At 37.3% G+C, this 25,172-nt stretch overlaps 1 protein-coding gene across 1 annotated transcript; it reads left to right on the top strand.

Annotated features, from left to right (window-relative positions):
- The first annotated feature begins 7,000 nt into the window (after nucleotides 1-7,000).
- Nucleotides 7,001-23,991, top strand: Zfp936l1 (zinc finger protein 936 like 1). The gene is made up of 3 exons (XM_017599437.3): nucleotides 7,001-7,096; nucleotides 21,499-21,637; nucleotides 22,595-23,991. The coding sequence occupies exons 1-3, from the start codon at nucleotides 7,001-7,003 to the stop codon at nucleotides 23,815-23,817; spliced, it is 1,458 nt and encodes a 485-aa protein (XP_017454926.2). The 3' UTR covers nucleotides 23,818-23,991.
- Nucleotides 23,992-25,172: the final 1,181 nt, after the last annotated feature.

The raw sequence follows: 25,172 nt of genomic DNA, 5'->3' as shown, positions 1-25,172 counted from the left end.
TCACTGGTCTGAAATTTTACTATAGTGCAGTAGTTTTTAAAACAACATGTTATTAGCACAAAATCAGACATATTGATAAATGACTTGAATCCAAGACCCAGACCATATCTATCCAACTATGGCTCTCTGATTTCTGATAAAGAAGCCAGAAATACACACTGGAAAAAAGACAACATTTTCAACAAATGGTTAAACTAGTTGGTTGTAGGTAGAATGATGCAATTAGTTTCACATTTTTCAACTCCAAATGGATAAAAGACCTTAACATAGAAGCAGACACTGTATCTGACTGACGAGAAAGTTGGGGAATAATTTTGAACTCATTGGCACAAGAAAGGGATTTTTGAGCAGAACATCAGTAACACAGGCACTAAGAGCAATGACTAATAACTATGGCCACATGAAGCTGTAATGCTTCTACAAAGCAAATAAAACCATAATTCAGACAAAGCAGCAAGCTACAGAAGAGGAAAAGATTTTTATCAGCAACACATCCGAGAGAGAACTAACATACAATATATATAGAGGACCCAGAAAATTGACATTAAGACTACAAATAACCCAATTAAAATGGGGTACATATCTAAACAGAGAATTTTAAAAAGAGGAAAATTATCATGGGGATGGAAATAAAATCTACTTTGAGTTTTTAATCTTACACCAGTTCGGATGGCTAAGATCAATAAAACAAATGATAATTCATTCTGATGAAGATGCAGAGTAAAGGAACCACTGAGGAAGATAAGACTAGATTTTCCAGCAAATCCAGCTAATAGCAGTGGACTATCCACATTACTTCAGAGACACTTGTTCAACCATGTACATTGCTGACTTCTTCATAAAATCCAGAAACTGCAAAGATCTCAGATCTCCTTCAATGAATGAATGAAGAAAATATTATATTTACACACGAATATTACTCAGCCACTAAGAAATTTAAATCATGAAATCCACTGGTAAATGGATGGAACTGGAAATATTCAATCATATGGAATGTATTCATCTGTATAGATGTGAGCTGTTAAATCTTCGTCATTCAAGCTACAGTTCATGTAACCCCAGAGGGTAGTGTGGACAAAAGGACTAGCCTTCAGGATGGATACCTTTCAAGACAACTGAAATAGGAGACTCAAACTTGGAGAGGGATAGAAGAGAGAACTGAGGATGGGAATATGAAGAGGGACAGTTAAAACTAACAGTCATATGGGGGCGATGGCATGGTAACTAATGCGCTAAGTATACATACAAGTGTGAAAATGATCTAAACAAATTGCTAATTATTAGGGAGAAGCCCAATCTAATAGCTCACCAAATGAAGGTTCCAGCACCAGGAATGTGTTCCGTATAGACAAGTTCTCATGCAAACCTCCAAACAACTCATGCAATTGCCAAGGGTTTTCATTGCTGTCCATAAACTAAAGACGATACTTGTACAAGTAAGTGAACATGGAGAAGTTGAGTTGGTACCTATCTAGAGCCTTGGCCCCTAACACCTAATACTATGAGTGTATTGGAAGGCACCATTTAAACTACCAAAGCAGAAAGATAAATAGCAACCCAGATACAAACTCTTAATTTACATTGATGACCTGTTTACACGATATGCTGTTAGAATAGTGACCAAAAGCCTGTGGGAATTACTAAATAATGTCTGATTGGATTTAATATCCATTTTATAATATAGACTGTATCCTCAATGCTACTCACATGACCAAGACCCTGGGATTAGATATACCAATGACCTAGAGGAACACTAAATACTACTGTTGTGCTAAAGGGATATAGAAATAAAATAATTCCTAATGATAGTCTGGTATACTTGTAGGTCAATTCCTTGCTCAGCCATCATCAGAGAAACTGGGAAAAATACAGAGACCTGAAGAAGTACAATGTGTAGACAAAAATGTTTGGGAGCCTTGGAACATTTAGTCTGCATGGGATTTATTGATCCAACCTCTTCCTCTTTAGGTTCAGGAAACCTTTAAGGAAATGGGACAGAAAAAATTAAAAAACAGAATGGATGGAGGACACCAGAGAAAAGAGGCGCTCTAATCCCAGCAGGACCGATGCACATATGAACCCATAGAGACTCTGGCAGCATGCATGGGACCTGCATAGGTCTGTATCAGATGGGGTCCCAGCACTGAAAATAGAAGTGGCTACAAGCCTCCATTCCTAACCAAAACGTATCTCAAGTTGATAACTATTCTCATATAAAAGATCTGTGCTCTTTGATGGAGTCTCACTGTGGGGGAGGAAGGCTACAAACCAGTCTTAAGTGCAAGCCTTATTCCCAGCCATGGATCACCAACACAAAACAAGCACAACTGCCTCTCTGGACGTTCTTTGTCTCATGAAGCTTTGTATGGACTTAAAAGAATTACAGTTCCTTTGTGCACTCACTATGGTCTCTTCTTTTATGGTATCTTATGTGTACAAATGTCTGTGTGTTTCTGCCTCTATATGTGATTACTGAAATTTTTGGCTATTTTTTTTTCTGTTTGTTTTGTCCTGTTCCAGTTCGCTTGTTTTGTTATTTTATTTTATCACTATTGTTTAGATGCCAATTTGTTTTCTAAAGAAATGCAGAAAGGATGTGGATTTGGAAAGGGAGTGAGCGAGGATCTTGGAGGAGTTGGAGGCAGGGTAACTATAATCAGAATATACTGTATTAGATATACTTTCTATTAAAAGTATTTCTATTCCGTAATTATACAGAATTACACAGAAAATTCCACGAATGATGAACTAAATAGAGATATTTTAAATGAAAACCAAAAGGAAGCCATACATTATAGTGAGAACCAGCATCCATTTCTCTCTGCTTCCTGACTGCCAAGGCTATGTGACAAGTCACCTTAAACTCCTGTGGTAAACGTTTATTTATCGTGATGGACTATACCCTCAAGCTTTGAACCGACATAAATCTTCCTTTCTCAGGTGAAAACACTGAGTATGTATTAGTTTTAAAGTTTCTGTCAACAATATCCTACTTCTGTTATAATAATTATTATTAATTACCAATTTATGTAGACATATTTAAAGTGACATATTTAAAGTGACATAATAAGAAAGTTCTGTATTAGCTGTAAAGTGGAGACAGGGACCTGCATCTAAGACTAAGCTATTCCTCTTAACTATATGTCACTAGAAAAGTAAGTGGACCTGCCTTGAAGTAATAGTCTTACTGGTAAAACATCATAATCATGTCCCATTTGTTAAATAACCATACACAATTTTTTTATTTGATCACTATTGTTTCATACTGTATAGTTAGTGATGTTTCTGATTAAAACATGTATGTATCTTTTGAAACAGTTTTATGGAAGAAATGTGCAAGAATGTGGCCATACAGTTAGAGAAACCACATGCTGCTTCAAAAAGAACTCAGAATTGAAATGTGGAAGTCCAAGATGTTAGGAGAGGGGTGTAGAGTCCAACAATGTTACAGTGTTACTAGATATCAGATAGGACGGGAGACCCTATTGGGAAGTGAAATGAAGGGGTTTATGCTACATTCTTTTGCCCATGTCCAGAGAACTTGAAGGAAACTGAGTTGAATAACAACTGTCAAACATGTTTGGCAGAAGAAGTCATGAAACATCATATGCTATAGGGTAAGGCAGAGTAACTTCTGACTGCTCATATTTAGATTTACAGTGAGAGAGAAATCAATCAGCAGAGCAGACAGAAACTAAATAGACAGCTCTGTGAAGAAAGAAGTGAGAGCAAAGTCTGAAGCTTGGAACAATGTAGGTGAAGACAAAACATCTATATTGTTAAGAAGATAAAACAATTAAGGGAAACCTCTCTCTTTCCACTGGGACAATAGAAAAGGTGGTTGGATAGCATGATGCTAATGAAGTAAAACTCCAATTTGTTGAAACACAGATATCTTTGAAAAGACAGGAGCTGAATGGTTAATGCTTCTTAATGTGGCCTCTAGTTGAAACAGGTGTTTTCCTGGCTCAATTCCTACTGTGCCTACAGGCTATTACAACTGGCACAGATGGCCCTGCAGCAGAATTAGTCATCGTATGCATGGTACTAACTTCCCAAGTGCAAAAATGTTTGAGAGTTTTGGGGCTAAGGAATCTCATATCAAGGTTCCAGAAAGATCTTGAGACAGGCAACACAGAGCAGAGGCTGAACTTTGAATGTGTCTGAAGGGTGTTCCTTGAGAGTTTCACCAGAGAGAATGAAAGAAGTCTTAAAAGGTGGGAACTTCCAGTGAATGTGTTTATAATGGCAACTTCAGAGAATTTCAACACAGGAGAGAATACACAACTTGAATGTTTACAGTACCTTCCTAAAGGCTAAAGTCTCAGCCTGTCATAGGGTTACTATTGCTGGTATGAATACAATGACCGAAAGCAACTTGAGGAAGAAAGGGCTTATTCAACTTATTCTTCAACATCACTCTTCATCATCAAAGAAAGTCAGGACAAGAACTCGAACAGGTAGAGGCCATGAAGCTGTTTACTGGTTTGCTGTCATAGATTGCACAACCTGCTTTCTTGTAGAAGCAAAGACTACCAACCTATGGATGGAAACCCACACGGCGGCTTTGGCCCTCCTACTTCAACTATGAATTAAGAAAATGCCAGACAGGCTTGCCTACACCAGGATCTTATGGAGATATTCTCTCATTGGACTTCCTCGTCTCTGACGACCCTAGCTTGTGTCTAGTTGACATAAAACTAGCCAGTATACAGACTGAATTACTCAAGAGGAAAGAAAGAGAAAGTCAACTGAACACTGGTTTCCTCAAGACTGTGACAAATCAAACTCTGCTGCCGGCAAGCTTTCTCACTATGCTGGAGCTGTGAGACAAAGCAAATGCTTCCGTTATTCTCACACAGCAATCTCAGTGATGAGAAAGGCAATTAAATGCATAATCTCTCCTCTCTCTCTCTCTCTCTCTCTCTCTCTCTCTCTCTCTCTCTCTCCCTCCCTCCCTCTCTCTCTCTCTCTCTCTCTGTCAACTCTAGCCATGACACCAAAAAGCCATTGGCCACCACACCAACCATGATGGCAGGGGAGGACACCTAAAGGTCTGCCGGCCACATGGCCCTCCATCGTCAGATGCTCCTACATTGTGCCAAGCGTGTGGTAGGCAGATGGGAAAGAGAAGCCGAACAGTTTGACCATTATGAAGAGACATGGAATGGGAGGTGCGATGATGAAGAGGAATAGCCAACCCCCGCCACATGAAGTCACACCCTGTGCCACCACTGAGCCTGTGACCATGCAGCAGAAGTGGGTCAGATTACCGTTAGAGACCATGCAGTTTGAACTGCTCCGTGAGAACATATACATGTCCCAGAGAAACTTTGGGTGAGCGTGCTGGTGAAGTGCTGAAGGGCTTGCCCCGATGGTGCGCATGTGGGAAAACGGCCGGGCTAACCAACTCGGCTACCACCATGCAAGAGGAAAAGCAAACAGCTGTTAGCATTCAGGAGCGTGTCCCACCTCTTAGCAATCATGATGGGTTTGCCTCAGACATGCAGTGGCCTGAGGACTGTGCGCCCTGCGGACTTCATGCTATTACGTCTGCTTGTTGCCCTCACAGTCGTCAGGTCCCTCCTAATCTATGAGTTGTATGAAAACTATAAGTGGGTCTCCAGTCACCCCCTGGACAATGTAATTGGCTCTTCAAATAATAATGATCAATGTTATTGGCTCTTCAAATAATAATGATATTGACAAGCATTCCTGCTGGAGCAGATTAATGATTCAACCACCATCCTCACAAGAACTTAGAGATATAGGTTGTCTGTAATAATCACCACGTTTAGAAAGAATATAGAGATGTAGAGTGTTAGTGTACTTAGTTTAACATTTTTTTAGTGGTTATGGCATAAAACATCTTGGGGAACAATTTAAAGTTCAGAAAGGCATATTTGAAAATTGTGTTGAGATATTTTTGATGTCGTGGGCCAAGAACAATGGTAGCCTTACTTGTCCTGGTTGATGTTCCCTCTTGCTAAAAGTGAACTGGTGACCAAACTGGTCATTAGTTTCTTGTACCCATTTTTCCATTCAGCTTACTGACATGATTTAATTTTTTTTAATAATGAGTATCTATGCACTGGGAGGATTTAAAATAAAAAGGATTGATTGATGTTTATATAAAAACTTGGATTTGTGATTCTGGCAGAGTTTTTATACAACTACATTTTTTTTTCTGTTTAAGTTGGCTATCTCTCTGTTAGCCTACCCCAAAATATAACTCATCTATGAACTGTCAGAGCATGTGAAGGGGCCGGTAATGCTGATTCAAAGCTGCAAGGTTTCCATGACACCTTGCAACAACAGGATAACAGAACACCCCAGTGAGGTTATAATATTGATGGTGAAGCAGAAGCCACAGGCCTCTAATCAGACCAATGACTTCCTGTAATGAACATTTGCAAGAAAAGAGTTATGGACAAAATGGTCTACTCTGGGACACACTGTGATACACTCCAGTTTCCAAGACAAGATGTTTTCTATGTTTCATTTTGCTTTGTTTGTTTTATTTTTTATTCGTTGAGTTTTTGGGGGGAAGGATTTTAAAGGCAGATATAAAGGGACAGGGAGATGAGTGGGACTGGGGTGCATGGTGTGAAACTTGTAAACAATACATTTTTAAAAGAATACTAAAAAAAGAAAGAAATATGAAAGAAAAAAGAAAATTAAATGGGCAGGCTCCCAAGTCACATTAATTAACACAGCATAAGCAGTGCAATAAGAGCAGGCACACATTTTTGTATCAAAGCTGGGCAAGGCAACTCATTAGGAGGAAAAGGGTTGCACCAGCAGAAAATGTAGACAGAGGTACCCGGCCCCCAAAATACACTCGCACTGTTAGGAGTACCTAAAACTACCCAAGTTAAATGTATTCAGAGGGTTTTTTGCCAATTTAACACAAGCTAGAGTTGTATATTGGCAAGGAAAGTCAATTGAAAAAATACCTTTGTATGATCAGTCTGTAGGGCATTTCCTTGTTTAGTGAATAATGGAGGAAGACCCAGCTCATTGTGCCATGCCTGCACTAGTGGTCCTGCGTGAAGTGAGCGGGCTGAACAAGCCACAGAGAAGATCCCAGTTAGCGGTACTTCTCCACAGCCCTTGCATCAACTCCTCCCTCTAGGTTCCAGCCCAACTTAAATTGATGCTCGGACTTCCCTCAGTGATGGAGCTTAAATCAGCTGTACCATTGTGTTTCCTCACAGGGATAGTTATCCCCACTAAAACAAGTTGGAACGGATGGAGGGGCATGGCTGTGAGAGACATGACCACGTTTTAGAGAGGATTGTGGCAGGATTTGGGGCTACAGTAGCCGTTGAATATTGAGAACTCAATGGGCTATTCTATCCAAGCATGGAGGATAGGAACGTTGAGCTCAGCGCAGTCAAGTGAAGCTGTGATTGTCCAAAGGTGGGCGCAACTGAAGTAAAATTGTTGATTTACCGGGACAACTAATGTGATTAGCTAGAGCTGAAAGATTGGTGGTGGTTAAGAAACCAGAAAAATGGAGGTGAAATCTGAAAAGTGCTTCCTGAATGTTAGCCCAGAGACGTTTTGTTCTACAGGCAGCCAAGGCTATACGTGATGCTGAGCGACTCTTATCCTTCCAAGTTCAATTGCCAGCATTCTGTTTAATTGATCTTTTATTGTATTTTTTGTTTCTGTATTAATTGAAAGAAAGCATATTTACCTTGTTTTGAAATTTTTAAAATACAATGCCCATTTAAAATATTTCATATTTATATACTTAAGCCTATATTGTATCATCCTTAAAATATATAAATTGTATAGGACTTAAATATCCTGTGCAATTTTTGTACATTTTTTCTGGTCATGGAAATACATTTCTCTGGAAGAGATAATCATATGTTTTAATTTCCATAATCATTAGGTATATTCTTATGGTCTGCCTTAAAATTTTGAAACTTCATGTTTTTAAAAAACATTTATTTGTTTACTTATTGTCGGCATGAGCATGATTTGGCTATGGCACATTTGTAGAAATCTAAGGTCAACTTATAGAAATTGATTTACTCCTTCATCTATGTACTTCACAGAGATTTAACCCAGACATCAGGCTTGGAAGCAAACACCCTTCTCCACTGTGCTTTCATGATGGCCATATTCACAGTATTTCTTACGATGGAAAAGTATTTTCTTCAACAATAATGGGAGACTAGGATTTTGAGAAGAGATGGTTTAAAATATGACCATCATATAACTAAAGTCAAGGTCAAAACGTCAAGCATCAATCTTAATTAAAACGTAAAGCATAGAATAAGATATGTAAAGTTGAGATGACCACAAGAGAAGGCAGGACTTCAATGTCCAGTAAGCAATATTTCCCAAAATGCAAGCAGTATGAGACAAAAGGATAGATATTATTTTGATGAAAATAGAGATGGGAGCTTCAATCGTTTATTTGAGGGGTTGTTTAAATTGTGGTAATAGTGCCAGAGAGAGGACCTATCTGTCAATAGGACATAGACAGTAGGAAGACTAATGACCAAGCTGACATTCTCATTAGTTTTCAAGTGTATTAAACACCCGGGTTGACTGTGTGTTACGTCTAACATCAACTGTGATTTGTAGCACATGTTTTCAGTGCTAAATATTAATGTCTTAATATGCGTCCCCAAGCTTAGAACAGTCCTGTTATTGTTACTGAGGCAGGTGCATTGAGTCTTCTATATTTGAAATAGCTAAATTTCTTAAGTAAGAGACACAGAAAAGTTTGGGAAAATGAGATCTTCAGAAGAAACTTATTTACCAAGTTTTAGTTAGCTTCAAACATTATACTGGAGATCTCCACCTGAGCTTGATGTAATGTGCTATGAAATAAGCCAATATGCTCACAGCATAAAGCAATAATAAGCAGCCATTTACCAAACAGTAATAGGAATCCTGAAACTTGTATCTTCTGAATTCCCAAACAGCAGATACAACTAGTAGAGAAGTTAAATGACTTGCTTTAGTACATATAACTAGGAATCAACTGAAATAATGGTTAATTTCAATTCTTACTGATTTCCTTTATATTAATTCTAAAGAGGGAATGCAGGATGTGAGATGTCTTTGAAGATATCTAGCCATTTTTAGATATTACACTTTTTAATCAATTTCTCATAATAGCTTCATTGAGATCTGAAAATCTGAAATACATAGTTTAATAATTAACTCTGCATCAGTATAAAATATTCACAGATTTAGGTATCAAAACTAATTATAGAAATGCACCTAGTTTTACAATATATTATTATATATGGATTAAAGAGATACATTATAACATTATATACCATTATTAATTCCCAATTAATTTCATCATCACTTCAAAATACCTAGGTATAATTAATTTTCCTTAATAAAGGTCAAGTGAAATCTACCTGCTACTATTATACACAGATATTAAGAGTCAACAAGAAAAGAACATCCATCCATAATATTTTTTACTTTGCAAATATAGATGTTCAAAATCCATTTAATTATATGAACGCATGCAATAAAACTATCCAATTAAAAGAGCAACTTAGTTAGCAGATGCTTACTGTATGCCCAGTAATCCAATCTTGTGCTATAGGAATGATAGAACACATATATGACACCATTTCACAACTGTGATCCTTTGTAAGTGGACTTTTGATACTTTATATAAAGTTTCAACAGAAAATGCCCTCATGTGGTCATTATCGGTATATTTCTAACCTTAGATACATCTCAATTATTCACTATGATTTTATTGACAAGGCCTTGACAAGATATAGATATATGGATACTCTTTAACCTTCCTTGTTATTTAGTAGGGAAAAATGCTTAACTGGAATATATTCTAGCCCATGAAACTATAAAGGAGAAAACTAATATTCATTACTTTATATTCATTGAAAAACCTTAACCTTTAGGAATCATTAGTTTCCAGGATAGTCTATAAAGTTAAACCGACCAGCACAAGGGCAGATGGGGACGATCAGGGAGGAGAGAAGATCATAAACACACTAGCACTTAACACTTGTGGAATGGCATTCTTCTAATCTCTAGACTCAACCCAGGCAACAAAATATTTTCTAAACTTAGTCTTTTCAAATAGTCTAGCAGAAGGGGGTGTAATTTGATTTTGATTTTTAATGAAATATAAAATAGTAAGTCTCATGGAGAATGCGTTTTATAGCTGTAGATGAATACGAAACTCTTGCTCCTTCCTACACACTGCAGATGATCGCTGTTAATGAGAAATTAACTTCCCAAACACCTTAACATTGACATTGTTATTGGAGATACAGGGTATTTCCAAATCTTTTTATATGTATGAGGTGTGTGTGTGTGTGTGTGTGTGTGTGTGTGTGTGTGTGTGTGTGTGTTTGTGTGTGAATTCTCTTGGGATACTAAAATTTCATAAACCATTTGATAGATTAACCACAGGGATTTACTTCCCACAGTTCTTCTGGAAACACACAATATCAATACCCTGATGAATTCTGTGTCTGGCTAGGTGCACCTGTTACTCTAGGATGCTCGATTTTTTTTTCTGTGAAATCATGTGACATGAAGACAAGAAATTTCGATTGATAGTCTTAGAATGCTAATTCTAGCATTGACAGATTTGTATTCTTGGCCTAGGTACCAACTACTAAAAGGCCAGACTTTCACGTAGATTGCCATGGAGTGAAAGTTTAACATATGAAAATAAACAAATATTCAAACCACAAAGGTGCATGCATGTGGTCTATCTTGACTGGAAATGTGACAAAATTTCGAGCCATCACGTAAACAAATTGGTATGTCTGCTAGTGACAAATAGATTAGGTTAATTGAGATCAGAAAACATGTGTAGAAAATAGGTGTTGACATTGATTGACTGCCACTGTTTCTTCTAAGTACATGTGGATAAACATTACTTATTTCAGACAGAAAACTTGATAATAGACCAAAGTAATAATAAAGTCCAAACTGTTGAACCAATGAGATTTTATGGGTTAATTATAGGATTCTTGAGGAGGGGACAATTACAGAAATATTGATAACTTAAGGTCAGCCTGCATCTCACGAATCCAAAGCATTCTCATGAGTGACTACTCAGAAAAGCTAGAATCCTGAAGCTCTCTAGCATTTGCAGGCTGCTGGAAAGGTAGACTCTCGTCTTCTGAGTCATCTCGGTGGGATGTCAGCAGTGCTTATTTCTAAAATAATGTGTGGAAGGGCTTGGCCATGCATATCTGGTCAATTAAGGAACTTTGTGAAATATGTGACTTTTTTGTTACTGTTTATGTTTTAATTTTTTTAATTCTCTGAGTCTTAACATGTCTTTCTGAGTTTTTTTGAGAAAGTATGGAAATTTTATTTATTATTGAGATTTATACAACGTTTACAAATGAGAACTTTCAATTCATTGATAATTTCAATTTATTGACAGTAATCTCCCAGAGTGGTGTAATTTTTTTCATGTTTTTTATTGAGTGTTTTCTTTATTTACATTTCAAATGTTATCCTTCTTTCTCATTTCCCCTCTGGAAAACCCCTATCCCAATGCCCCCTCCACCAGCCTCCATGAGGGTGCTCTCCCATCTATTCACCCATTCCCTCCCACCTCCCAACCCTGGCATTCCCCTACACTGGGGCATCAAGCCTTCACACAACCAAGGAACTCTCAACCCATTGATGCCCTAAAAGGTCATCCTTTGCTACATAGGCAGCTGGAGCCATGGTTTGCTCTTTGGTTGGTGGTTTAGTCCCTGGGAGCTCTGGGGTGTCTGGTTGGTTGATATGGTTGTTCTTCCTGTGGGGTTGCAAATGACCTCAGCTCCCTCAGTTCTTCCTCCAGTTCCTCCATTGGTGACCATGTTCTCAGTAAAATGGTTTGATCATTTCCTTCCTTCTACTTTCCTTGGGTGGATTTGCTTCTTTTTGTTCTAGAGCTTCTAGATGTGCTGTCAAGCTGCTAATATATGCTCTCTCCAGTTCCTTTTGGAGACAGTCAGAGCTATGAGTTTTCGTCCTAGCGCTGCTTTCAATATGTCCCATAAGTTTTAGTATATTTTCCCTTCATTTTCATTAAATTCCAAAGAGTCTTTAATTTTTCCGTTATTTCTTCCTTGAACAAGTTATCATTGGGTAGAGCATTTTTCAGCTTCCATGTTTATGTGGGCTTTCTGTCATTTTTTTTTTCGGAGATGGGGACTGAACCCAGGGCCTTGCGCTTGCTAGGCAAACGCTCTACCACTGAGCTAAATCCCCAACCCCGCTTTCTGTCATTTTTGTTGTTATCAAGGACCAGTCTTAGTCCGTGGTGATCTGATAGGATGCATTTTTTTTTAAATCTTCTTGTATCTCTTGAGGCCTGTTTTGTGATCAGTTATATGGTCAATTTAGGAGAAGGTATCGTGAGGTACAGAGAAGAAGTTATACCTCTTTGTTTTAGGATGAAATGTTCTATAGATAGTTTTTAAATCCATTTGGTTCACAACTTCTTTAGTTTCACTGTGTCTCTCTTTAGTTTCTGTTTCCATGATCTGTCCTTGTTGAGACAGCGATATTGAAGTCTCCCACTATTAATTGTGTGAAGTGCATTGTGTGTTTTGAGCTTTAGTAAAGTTTCTTCTATGAATGTGGGTGCCCTTGCATGTGGCGCACAGATGTTCAGAATTGAGAGTTCATCTTGGTAGATTTTTTTCTTTGATGCATATGAAGTGTCCTTCTTTATCTTTTTGATAACTTTTGGTTGAATGTAGATTTTATTCAATATTAGAGTGTCTACTCCATCTTGTTTTTTGGGACCTTTTGCTTGGAAAAATTTTTTTCAACCTTTTACTCTTAGGTAGTATCTGTCTTTGTCACTGGTAATATATGTCTTTGTCATAATTCCTTGCTCTTTGTCACTGAGTTGCATTTCCTGTATGCAGCAAATGCTGGGTCCTCTTTACATATCCAGTCTGTTAGTCTATGTCTTTTTTTTATTGGGGAATTGAGTCCATTGATGTTAAGAGATATTAAGGAAAAGTGATTGATGCTTCCTGTTATTTTTGCTGTTAGAGGTGGAATTATGTTTGTGTGGCTCTCTTCTTTTGGGTTTGTTGAAAGAAAAATACTTCTTGTTTTTGCTAGGGTGTAGTTTCCCTCCTTGTGTTGGACTTTTATCCTTTGTAGGGCTGGATTTGTGGAAAGATATTGTGTAAATTTTGTTTTGTCATGGAATGTCTTGGTTTCTTCATCTATGTTAATTGAGAGTTTTGTTGGGTAAAGTAGCTTGGGTTGTCATTTGTGTTGTCTTAGAGTCTGTATGACATCTGTCCAAGATCTTCTGGCTTTTAGAATCTCTGGTGAGAAGTCTGATGTAATTCTTATAAGTCTGCCTTTATATGTTACTTTATATTTTCCCTTATAGTTTTACTGTTCTTTCTTGGTTTTGTGCATTTGATGTTTTGATTATTATGTGCTGGAAGGAGTTTCTTTTCTGGTCCAGTCTATTTGGAGTACTGTAGGCTTCTTGTATGTTCTTGGGCATCTCTTTCTTTAGGTTAGGGAAGTTTTCTTCTATAATTTTGTTGAAGCTATTTCCTGGCTCTTTACATTGGGAATCTTTGCCCTCTTCTATACCTGTTATCCTCAGGTTTGGTCTTCTCATTGTCTTCTGAAATTCCTGGATGTTTTGGGTTAGGAGCTTTTAGCGCTTTACATTTTTTTGACTGTTGTGTCAAAGTTTTCTATGGTATATTCTGTCCCTGAGATTCTCTCTTCTATCTGTTGGTGATGCTTGTGTCTATGACTCCTTGTCTCTTCCTTAGGTATTCTATCTCCACAGTTGTCTCCCTTTGTGATTTCCTTATTGTTTCTATTTCTATCTTTAGATTCTGGATAGTTTTGTTCAATTCCTTTACCTGTTGTGTTTTCCTGTAATTCTTACAGGGATTTTTTGTTTCCTCTTTAAGTACTTCCACCTGTTTATCTATGTTCTCCTGTATTTCTTTAAGGGAGTTATTATGTCCTTCCTAAAGTCCTCTATCATCATCTTGAGATAAGATTTTATATCCCAATCTTGCTTTTCCACTGTGATGTGGTATCCAGGACTAGCTGTAGTGGGAGAACTGGATTCTGATGCTGACAAGTAGCCTTGGTTTCCATTGCTTATGTTTTTGAACTTCCTCTCGCCATCTAGTTATCTCTAGTGCTACCTGCTCTTGCTGTCTCTGACTGGAGTCAGTCCCTCCTGTGATCCTTGTTGTGTCAGAACTCCACAGAGTCCAGCTGTCTCTGTGATTCTGTGATTCTATGATCCTATGATCCTATGATCCTGAGATCCTGTGTGTGTCAGAGCTCCTGGGTGTCAAGCTGCCTCTGGGATCCTGAAATCCTGGTGTGACCAAGCGCCCAAGATCCTGCTTTGTCAGAGCTGCTGGAAGTCAAGCTTCTCTGGGTTTTGCAGGCGTGGGTAGGGAGCTGGAGCCCTGAGTTTGCTCCGGGCACAGGTATAAGATGTAAGGAACCGGTGCCTCCGGCTGCCAGGGTTTAGTTTTCCCTGGTTCCTGTGGGGGTCCAAGTTATGCTAAGTGTTGGGAAAGATGTTGTGGCCTAGATCTTGAGTGTGTCAGCGCTCTATTGCTCCTGTGTGTCTCCTGGGAGTCGAGCTTCCACTGTGATCCTGTGATCCTATGGTCCTGGTTTCAGAGCACCTGGGAGTCCTGGGAATCGGGTTTCTTCTGGGTTTTGTGGGACTTGGTGCAGAGCCAGCTCCCAACGCCTGCCACCTTCTTGATTTTTAAAGCATGTCTATTCAATGTAAAATATTTCACAAAATAGAAGTTGGTACATAATAACCAACCAGGGGTCTGAGATGTCTACAAAGGAGAAAGTGAGATATTCCCAAGCACCTATCACTATTTCTCGGAGTGGGAGCAATGTGGTCAGACGCCTCTTGCTCCTGCACCATGCATTTCTTGGAGTTATCATCTAAAATAATTGCTTCTCTGTGAAAGTTGCTTTCATCAGAAATTTTTGCACAATAAACAGAAAACCAATTTAATGTGTGATTCCATAATACATCAAATACACCCCTCCAAAATCCATTTCTTAAAAGAGCAATTTGTCAGAACTGTATGAGAAGACAGGCTAGGACTGTCCGTCTGTCTGAGGTGCTTCCAGATCTAGGAAGACACCAGTCATCTTCATATAACATTCGTATATATCTCCTACGCTATATTTTCATCTGATGCCAAGGACAGCATTGCAGAAAACTGAAACACAGACTTTTTGTGAGTGCATCACATTTTCTGACATGGCAATTCCCAAAGCAAAGTGGGCGAATCCTGTTACAGACGTCTCCCAGAAAGTACAGCAATTGTCCTGAGAGTTAGAAATAAATTATCTTCACCCAGTTTATAATGGACTATTAAAGAGGTGACATTGATCTAATCATTGATATGATAAACTAAGAGGGTCTTAGAGTCTTGGTAAATGAGTTCCTAAGTATAGAGAAAGAAAAACAATTCACTTAATGCGTTTCAGATAAAAAATATCGCTGATAATTAGCACCTAATCCCAGAAGACAAGGACATAGACTGAATAGTGTGGCAAATTTCTTTAAGCTCAACCCTTAAAGAAGATGTAGGGTCTCTATAAGTTTGAGGTCAACATGATGCATATAAAGACCTCTAGGACGATAAGGACTGCATAGAGAGACCCTGTCTCAAAAATTGTGGAAGCTGGAGAGAAGGCTCTTTGATTAAGAGCACTTGATCCCCTTAACCAGGGCCTGGGTTTTGTATCCCTTACCCACATGTGCTTGTGACCATCTGTAACTTCATGTATTTGAAATCTGTCACGTTCTCCTTGAGGCAGGAGTCATGCTTGTGATACTCATACAGTCATGAATGCGATACACATTTTGCCATGAAGACAAAAACAAAGCATGTAAAATAAAATGATTATGTTTATTTAAATAGAGCATAATCTGTTACTGAGACACATTCTTCATGTAGGGTGGGTGTCTGAATCATAGCCTATCTGTATGAATTCAGGCATATTGCAAGACAAGAGCCATGCTTTCTACCACTCAATAACAGCTTGAGTTCACATGTAAGTTGCTCATGGATGTTTGCTGTTCCCATGTGAGTGCATCATAGTGAGAAAATGACTCTCCTAATCACACTTACTGCATTCCATAATTGGGCATGCACTATTATGGTTGTGGCTCATAATCTCAAATTAATTATGTTATGTTATTAACACTTTCAAGCTATCTTAAGTGAGTTATGTCTTAGTTACTTTTGTAGTCCTGCGGTGAAACACCATGATCAAGACAACTTAAAGAATGAAGCATTTAATTAGGAGCTTGCTTAAAGTTCAAGAGGGTTAGTGCATGGTCATCAAGGCAGGGTACATGGTGCTGGAGCAGTAGCTGAGAGCTTTCTTTCTTTCTGATCTATTGGCAGGAGCAGAGAGAGGATGGTATTAGTCTAGCTGTGGGATTTTGAAACCTCAAAGCCCACACCCCAAATATTACAACTCCTCCAACAAAGATCCACCTCCTAATCCTTTATAAACTTTCTCCTAACTGGGAGTCAAATCTAAATATGTGGGCCTATTGGTGTCACTTTCATTCAAACCACCACATGCTACCAACACATTTGTTTTGTTATGTATAAAGTATGAATTCTGTGATTCCCCTGAGCAAATGATATTTTTTTTGAAGACCTAAAGTCCTTTTAAAGGCTATCTTTCGCTTCTCCCATCTATACAGACTACCTTTGGATCCTGACAGTTCTAGCAGCATCTGTCCAATGGCACATGGCAATTTAAGGGGAGGAGGGGAAATAAAATAATGGAAAATTGTAAACTGAAAACATAAAAAGTATTCTAGAATGGGTGTGGAAAGAAAGAAAATGGAACTGTAAGAGGTTTTCTCAGAAGGGTTATAAAAATAAATAAAAATATGATGGAAGGAAAAATCTCTCTTACTCACTGATTGATGTCTCCTGTACTTTTGTGTTTCCATTTCTTTATGCTAAATTCAACATATATGCTCAGAGAGGCAGCAGTGGTAGCCTCAGACCACACAAACCACAAGAAGTGGTAATTGGTCATCACAACACTGAGTGGACAGATCTGCTCTCAGCTGTTCTGGCAGCCTTCAAATCTGTGGCAGTGGGGTTTACTGCTTGCAGCTATACTTAAGAACTTGACATGTACTTGGTTGAACGGAAATTTTGATTTGAACCTCAGAGCTGATCTGTAGTACCATTGCCAGATACTGCCATTCTTTATTTACATATTTTAAGTTCTAAAGGGACACACTCTTACCTAAATAAGGCTATCCTAGCCAACCATAGCCAGAAGGAACCTGTCAAGCAGAATTTTAACAATACTGTCTGTTCAGTATTCTGTGGCTATTTGTTTTTTTAATGTAGGATTAACATGAATAAAATATAAATTCAATAATGCTATTTTCAAGCAATCTATTTTTAAAATTACTTTTATCATATAGTCATAAAAATGGTATTAGAATTCAATATTTAGAAAAATCTCATGAGTATTTTTTAACTTCATGAGATTCTCTAGTTAATTTTACTACATTTTTGACAAACAATAATCAAAATTCTTTTGCAAATCTTTTCCTTGGAATATCAAATAGTACAGAGTATGGGTAATATCAGACACAGAATTGAAAGATGAGTCACTTAGAGTATTAAACTTTTCATAAACATAATTTTAAAAATATTTTTCTGAGAGGAAAAGTGTGACTTGGAATGACTTGGCAAAGAAATATAATTTATGTCAGAAAAATTGGACCTAGATAAAACACGTTATGGAATTATATGGTATATATGGTGTGGTTGGTATGGTCAGGGACCTCAGGCTATGACCTGAGAACCAGGGCAAGAGGGAGTTAAGATGATAGGTAAGAAAGATGAGAACCTTAAGTACATGTAGAAGAGAGATGAAAGTTACCTGAAAAACAGAATGGAAAAAGACACAAAGAAATTTTTAAAAAAGATGCATTAATATTTAAAGGAGGATATATAAAATGTGAATGAGAAGATTCCTTTTTAATCGACATTTTTAAAAATGTCCACACATGGAATAATTAAATAAAGCTGAATAAAAAAAACTTTACTTTGTGTATTTAGTATGTATTTTGGGGAAATATTTGGAATTAATTCTCAAGAATTTTGAACCATGTAATACATTATGAATTATAGCCATATGCTACAGTAAGTCTTTTCAGGCTTTTCATACTATGGAATTTGATGTATTTTTAAAATTTCCTGTGGGTTGTTAGTGTATCTTTCTAATGTTAGGCAAAAGTTTTTGTAGTGTTCAAAAAAAGAGAAACAGTGCTTTAATGTAAAAAAATACTCAGGAATAAAATATTTTCCGTAAGAATCTTTTATAGGTATGGCTTTTATATGCTGCTTTTCTGTTCTCTTTATTTGTAATGAATGTGAAAATATATTAATATCTGCAATTTTTGTTTGAGAATTGTTTTTCTTTTCTAGTTAACAATGTAAAACCAATTTATTTGGCTAAATTTTTATATTGAAACTATAAACTGTTTGATTTCATTCATATATTGATTCGTCGTATTCATTACATATACCCTTGAAGAGTATAAACTTTATTTTAAAACCCTTAAGCTTTTAAATTTACTAATATATATGTATATATGCATGTATACATTTGGTAAATGATATGTGTATTTTATGTTTGTATTTTTGTATTAATTTATATCAATGAATGTTAGTGAATACTATAAAGTAGCTATTTCTCATTGCTATTCAAAGTGAGTAAATTATATGCAACAAAAAGAAGCAATTTTCTGACTACTCCTTATTTTATCTTTTAATTAAAATGCAACAAATTTATATTCATATTTATTACAATTTATGTGTGACTTTTTGTGTATCAGCTATTTTGGGTTCTATACTCAGACACTTGACACATGACAAAGTAATTATGTGCTATTGTTAAAAAATAGTAAAAATGCTACAATTTTGGATTATTCACTATATAGCAATAGATAAATGAAAACAATTGTCAAAGTATTAAGAAAAACAGATTTGAATTTGGACTTTGGTTATGGATTTGTTGTGCAGCTTTATTTATTATTTATTTATTTATTTATTCATTTATTTATTTAAAAGCAGAGAAAGGAGATTTATTAAATGTGTTACACTGGAAAGCAGAGAGATCTGAGGGTTCTCTTAAATCTGTCCTCAGGGTCTTGTCACATTTAAGTTTATTTATTTGTTTGTTTGTTTGCTATTTTTTAGGAATAGCAAATGTTTCTAATGTAGGAAAATCCATAATTTCACCTTAGTCAGTTTTGTTCGGTTTTGTAAATACGTAGTAGCTTAAGGCACAACATTACAAGCTTAAGAGCAACCGGAGCACCAGTGACAGTGTTCCAAACATGTCCTTTTCTCTTAAATCTGAAAATTACAAATTTCATAGTATAAAAATACCATACTTTCTCATGTGAACATATACAGTTATTCACTTTTGTATACATAGTGCCCCTTCGTTTTTATGAATGAACTTTACAAGTAGGAGCAGTTGCTTTTATTGCCGTTAGTTTAATGAGGTTACCTAATGTAATACTATACGGTGTGTGCTAAATTCTGCAGTGGTGAAAACTGTGGCCCTTTCTTGTGCATTAAAATTCTTGGATTTACCCTTGTGGAGTTATTTCCCATTTACTTTGTTACCCTATCATCAGCACTAACTATATGGACCTTACCAAGAACAACTTAAAATTTTTCTGTACTTAGTTAATGTAACTCAAGACGTGGGTGACTGGTCACAGAATTGATGGATAAATGATTATGTCTTCCATTCCTTTTGTCTTAAGCTATTCTAGTGTATTAGTTTGACTAACCAGAGCTATAAATGTTCTTTTGTCTTAAGATGTCATGCTGTCTGCATCAACATATGGCCATGTTCCCCTATGTAGCATTTCCAGCGGTAATAACAATATATGCTCTTTAATGATTCTATAATTCTTACAAGAAACAGGGGGACAGACATGGCTTCATTCTGTACTGGAGTGCTATTCCTTAGGGACATACATGCAATCAAAACTAGAAAAACAAAATTCCAAGTTGATCTACTGTGAAGCCAAGTTGGAAATATATTAACAGAGATTTAAGCACAAGACATTTTACAAAGGGAGAGAGAGGGTGGGGGAAGTAGAAGCCTACCTGACATCCATGTCTGGCTTCTTAAGGGAAAGCAATGATTAAATTTCCTTAGAGTCAATATGCAAAGGACTTTCTTGACCCTTATGACAGGTGATGGTGACAATCGTGATAACTTCATGATAGCTAAGCAACCCCTTTCTTCTTTAACATTGTTTAGAAGTTTAAAAAGGTTAGAAAGTAGTAAAGATTTTCTTCTGTAGACAAATATGTTAAGGGAATTCATGAGGGCTAGGGCATAGGTTTAGGTATACAGAAAAGTGTTAAAAATTCTAGACTTATATCACTTTGGTCTTAGGCATAGGTCAGTTAATATCCTGAACAGGGTGTGTTGAAAAACACATATTGTCAAGTCAGGTATGGTGGCTTGTGCTTTAATTCCAGTACTCAAGAGATAAAGGCAAGTAGAAAATCTGTGAGTTAAAGGCCACCCTAGTCTATCAGAATGAGGTCTAGTCAAGCATGGCTATATAGCAAGACAAAAAACAAAACAAAACAAAAAACAAACAAACAAAAAAGCAAAAATCAGGCCCCTGTCAACTTGTACTTCTTGGCTTCATCAATATTGTCTATGTTTGGTGGAGATACATACATATATATATATATATATATATATATATATATATATATATACACATTCCCCAGATACGGCAGACTCTGAATCACCATTCCTGACAGACCCATGGCTCCAGCTGCATATGTAGTAGAAGATGGACTGGTTGGGCACCAATGGAAGGAGAAGCCCTTGGTCCTGCTGTGGCTGGACCCCCCAGTGTAGGGGAATGTCAGGGCAGGGAAATGTGAAAGGGTGGGTAGTTGGGAAGGGGGAATACCCTCATAGAAGAAGGAGGGGGAGGGGAGAGGGGGTTTATGGACAGGAAACTGGAAAATAACAAAGGTAATAACATTTTAAACATAAATAAGAATATCCATAAAAATAAAAGCAAAAAGTGAAAACCAACAAACAGAAAGAAAAAGAACACATATTGACTTCATGAACAAAGTGGACTTAATCAGCAATGCCTTAAATTCTCTGACTCTGTGATCAGGTTGGCAAGTCAGACTTTCCTGTCCTTTCTCGTCCATGTACACATCCATTCCCATTTCTCTATTTCCTTTACTACAACCACTTTTGAGAAATATCACTTTTGCATTAAACTTTCCCCTTAATCATTAATTTTGCGTAGAGTTTCTCTTCCTTGTGACTCTCATTAATAAATCTTATTAAACTGATCCAATTTGAGATCCATGTCCTGAGAGAAATCCCACCCATGACACCATTAATGATACTCTTCCAAATGTGCAGACAGCAGCCTTGCATAACCGTCATCAGAGAGGCTTCATCCAGCAATGGACGAAAACTGACACAAAGATCAGAAGCCAAAGATTAAGTGGAGTTTGGGGAAGCCAGTGGAAGATGAGAGGAAAGATTAATAGAGCCAGAGGTATCAAGTAAACCACAAGAAAATATAAAATCAACTAACCTAGGCCCATCGGGGTTTACAGAGCCTGAACTGACAACCAGAAGGCATGAATGGGATGAATCTAGGTCCTCTCCACATGTGTAACAGTTGTGCAGCTAGGTCTTCATCTGGGACTCTTAAAGTGGCATCAGGGGCTATCTGACTACATTGTCTGTCTTTGGATACCTTCCTCCTAACTTGACCATCTTGTCTACCTTCAATAGAAGATGTACATAGGTTCACTGCAACATGATATGCATGAGAAGCCTCTCCTTTCATGCCGAGAAGGAAGAAGGAGTAGATGAAGAGGGAGGGAAGGTAATAGGGAGGAACTGGAAGGAGAGGAGGAAGCAGAAACTGCTATCGGGATGTAAAGTAAATAAATAAATAATAAATAAATAAATAAATAAATAAATAAATAAATACATAAATAAATAAATACATAAATAAATATCAGAAGTAGAGTAAAGGACATCCACTGACAGAAAATAAATCTTGATAAGAAAATAAAGAGAAGCCTGAGTTAATGGGACTGATTTATGGGACGTCTGGCAGGAAGACATCTCCCCCCAGCTCACTCAGGGCCATCCTCCAGACCCTGATAAGCCCCTGACTTCTAACACGTACTCTTTCTGCTTTGTTCTCACTGCTATGTTTGAATGAGCCAATTATATGTAACCACACCAAACCCCCTAGCCTTCTCTATATAACCCTCTGACTTTTGAGTTTCGTGGTCGACACCTGTGTCTCCTGCGCGGGATACGTGTCGGCCCGGAGATCTCTGTAATAGGTCTCCGTAATAACCTCGCCTTTGCTTATTACATCCAAAATGGTCTCTCTGTGTCTGGGGTCCACAATTTCCCAAGACTTGAGTAAGGGTCTCTCTGCGTGGGATCTTTCATAATGGCGGCTCGTCCGGGATCTGCGCGACCACCCCAGACTCCGAAGACCCCTTGGAGGATGCACTGACCTGTGATGATTTACACATAAACTTCACTTGGGAAGAGTGGTCCTTGCTGGATTCATCTCAGAAGAGACTTTACAAAGATGTGATGGTGGAGACCTACAGGAACCTCACTGCTATAGGATACAATTGGGAAGACCATAATATTGAAGAACATTTTCAAAGTGACAGAAGACATGGAAGGCATGTAAGAAGTCATGCTGGAGAGAAATCATATGAATATACACAATGTGATAAAGCCTTCACATGTCACAGTCATCTTCAAAAGCGCAAACGAATTCAAACTGGAGAGAAATCCTCTGAAGGACGTAGTAGTCTACAAAAACGTAAAAGAACAGATACTGTTGACAGACTCTACAAATGTAATCAATGTGAAAAAGCCTTTTCACGACAGAGCTGTGTTCGAATACATGAAAGAACACATACTGGAGAGAAACCCTATGAATGTAATCAGTGTGATAAAGCCTTTGCACATAAGAATACTTTGATTTTGCATAGAAGAACACATACTGGAGAGAAACCTTATGAATGTAATCAATGTGGCAGAACCTTTGCACATCAGAATACTTTGGTGTTGCATAAAAGAACACATACTGGAGAGAAACCTTATGAATGTAATCAATGTGGCAAAAGCTTTGCACATCAGCTTACTTTGGTGGTGTATAAAAGAACACATGCTGGAGAGAAACCTTATGAATGTAATCAATGTGGTAAAGCCTTTGCACAAAGAAGTCATCTCCGAACACATAGAGTAGTACATACTGGAGAGAAGCCCTACAAATGTAATCAGTGTGATAAAGCCTTTACACAACAAAGTCATCTCCGAATACATGAAAGAACACATACTGGAGAGAAACCTTATAAATGCAATCAGTGCAGTAAATCATTTGTATGTCTCAGTCATCTTCAGACTCATGAAAGAACACATACTGGAGAGAAACCTTACAAGTGTAATCAATGTGATAAAACCTTTTCACAACACCCTAGTCTCCAAGCGCATAAAAGAGTACATACTGGAGAGAGACCCTACAAATGCAATCAATGTGATAAAGGTTTTTCACAAAGTAGTACTCTCCAAATTCATCTAAGAACACACACTGGAGAGAAACCCTATGAATGTACACAATGTGGTAAAGTTTTTGCATATAGCAGTGCTCTCCGATACCATAAAAGGAATCATACTGAAGAAACCGTATGAATGTATTCACTGTGGTTGAAGTCTTTAAAAACATACAATAGTTTCTAAAAACATAAGCAGAATCATCATTATAGGGAGACGAACTCATAAAGGTATTTGACATAGTCACGTCTTTGGACATGTGTGTAGTCTTCACCATCATGAAAGAATTTATACTAAAGAGAAACCATATAAACACAAGAAATGTGCTTTTTGCAATGCACAGTTATCTCTTAACGTAGAAAAGAACAGATATAAGAGAAATGCCACAAGTATAATAGAAGTGACAAAGCCTTTTTACAACACAGTTTTCTCTGAATACATTAAAGAAAATACATTGCTGAGAATGTAATCAATGTGGTAAACCCATCAAGTAGTATGGTCTTCTTGGAATAAAAGAACACATCCTAGAAAGAAACTATGAATGTCAGCCGTGTGGTAAAGACTTGAAACCATTCATACTGGAGAGAAACACTATGAAGTGATTCAGCATGGTGAAGTCCTTGCATGTCACTGTAGTCTCCAGATAGAAAAAAAAATATTGCTGGAGACAAACCCTAGAAATATGATTGGTATGATAAACCATTTTCACAATACAGTTATCTTAAAACAAATCAACATGTATGAAAGAGAAACCCTGTGAGTGTAAGCAACATGGTGAAGACTTTTCATGTTAAAGTTAATGTCAAATATGTAAAAGAATATATACTGGTGCAAACCTGTCCAACTGCAATCAGTGTGATAAAGGCTTGTCACAGACCACCCCAGCCAGCATGGTAAGTATTCAGTGATGTCAAACAGAAAAAACAAAGAGGCAGTGTGAGGCACGGGTTTTTATGCACAAAGAAACAATTACTATAATTCTGAAAAGATCTGTCAGTTGAGCAGTCAAATAGAAGAAATGTCATCATACTCATTTGGCACAAGAAAATACAAAATCATACATGTTTTTTATCTTCTATGAAGTGTGTTCAGTGAAGCAATCATGGATGGAAAAGGTAACATCATTATCATTTGACACAAAAAAGCACGAAAATCATTAAAAGGTAAGAGCATCCTTCCTAGACCAGGTTCATAAATTTTTTATGGGCACGTATTAGTAATATCTAATTCCTATATAAGTTAATCAATATTTATGGGCAATAATTATCAAACGTTGAGTTCCTATCTTTTTATAAATCTGCAAAGTATAATTTGTAACTATTTCTCTCTCTTCTTTTTTTTTTTTTGATTCTTTTTTTTTTTTGGAGCTGGGGACCAAACCCAGGGCCTTGCGCTTCCTAGGCAAGTGCTCTACCACTGAGCTAAATCCCCAACCCCTCAGTTCTTCTCTTAATGTAATGTTTTCTTTAACAATATGCCAGGACCCACTTCTG

The sequence above is a fragment of the Rattus norvegicus genome, chromosome 14, assembly GCF_036323735.1.
Source record: "Rattus norvegicus strain BN/NHsdMcwi chromosome 14, GRCr8, whole genome shotgun sequence".
In the NCBI taxonomy this organism is placed as follows: domain Eukaryota; kingdom Metazoa; phylum Chordata; class Mammalia; order Rodentia; family Muridae; genus Rattus; species Rattus norvegicus.
Note: the sequence above shows the minus strand (reverse complement) of the source record. Positions and strands in the feature narration are given on the sequence as shown.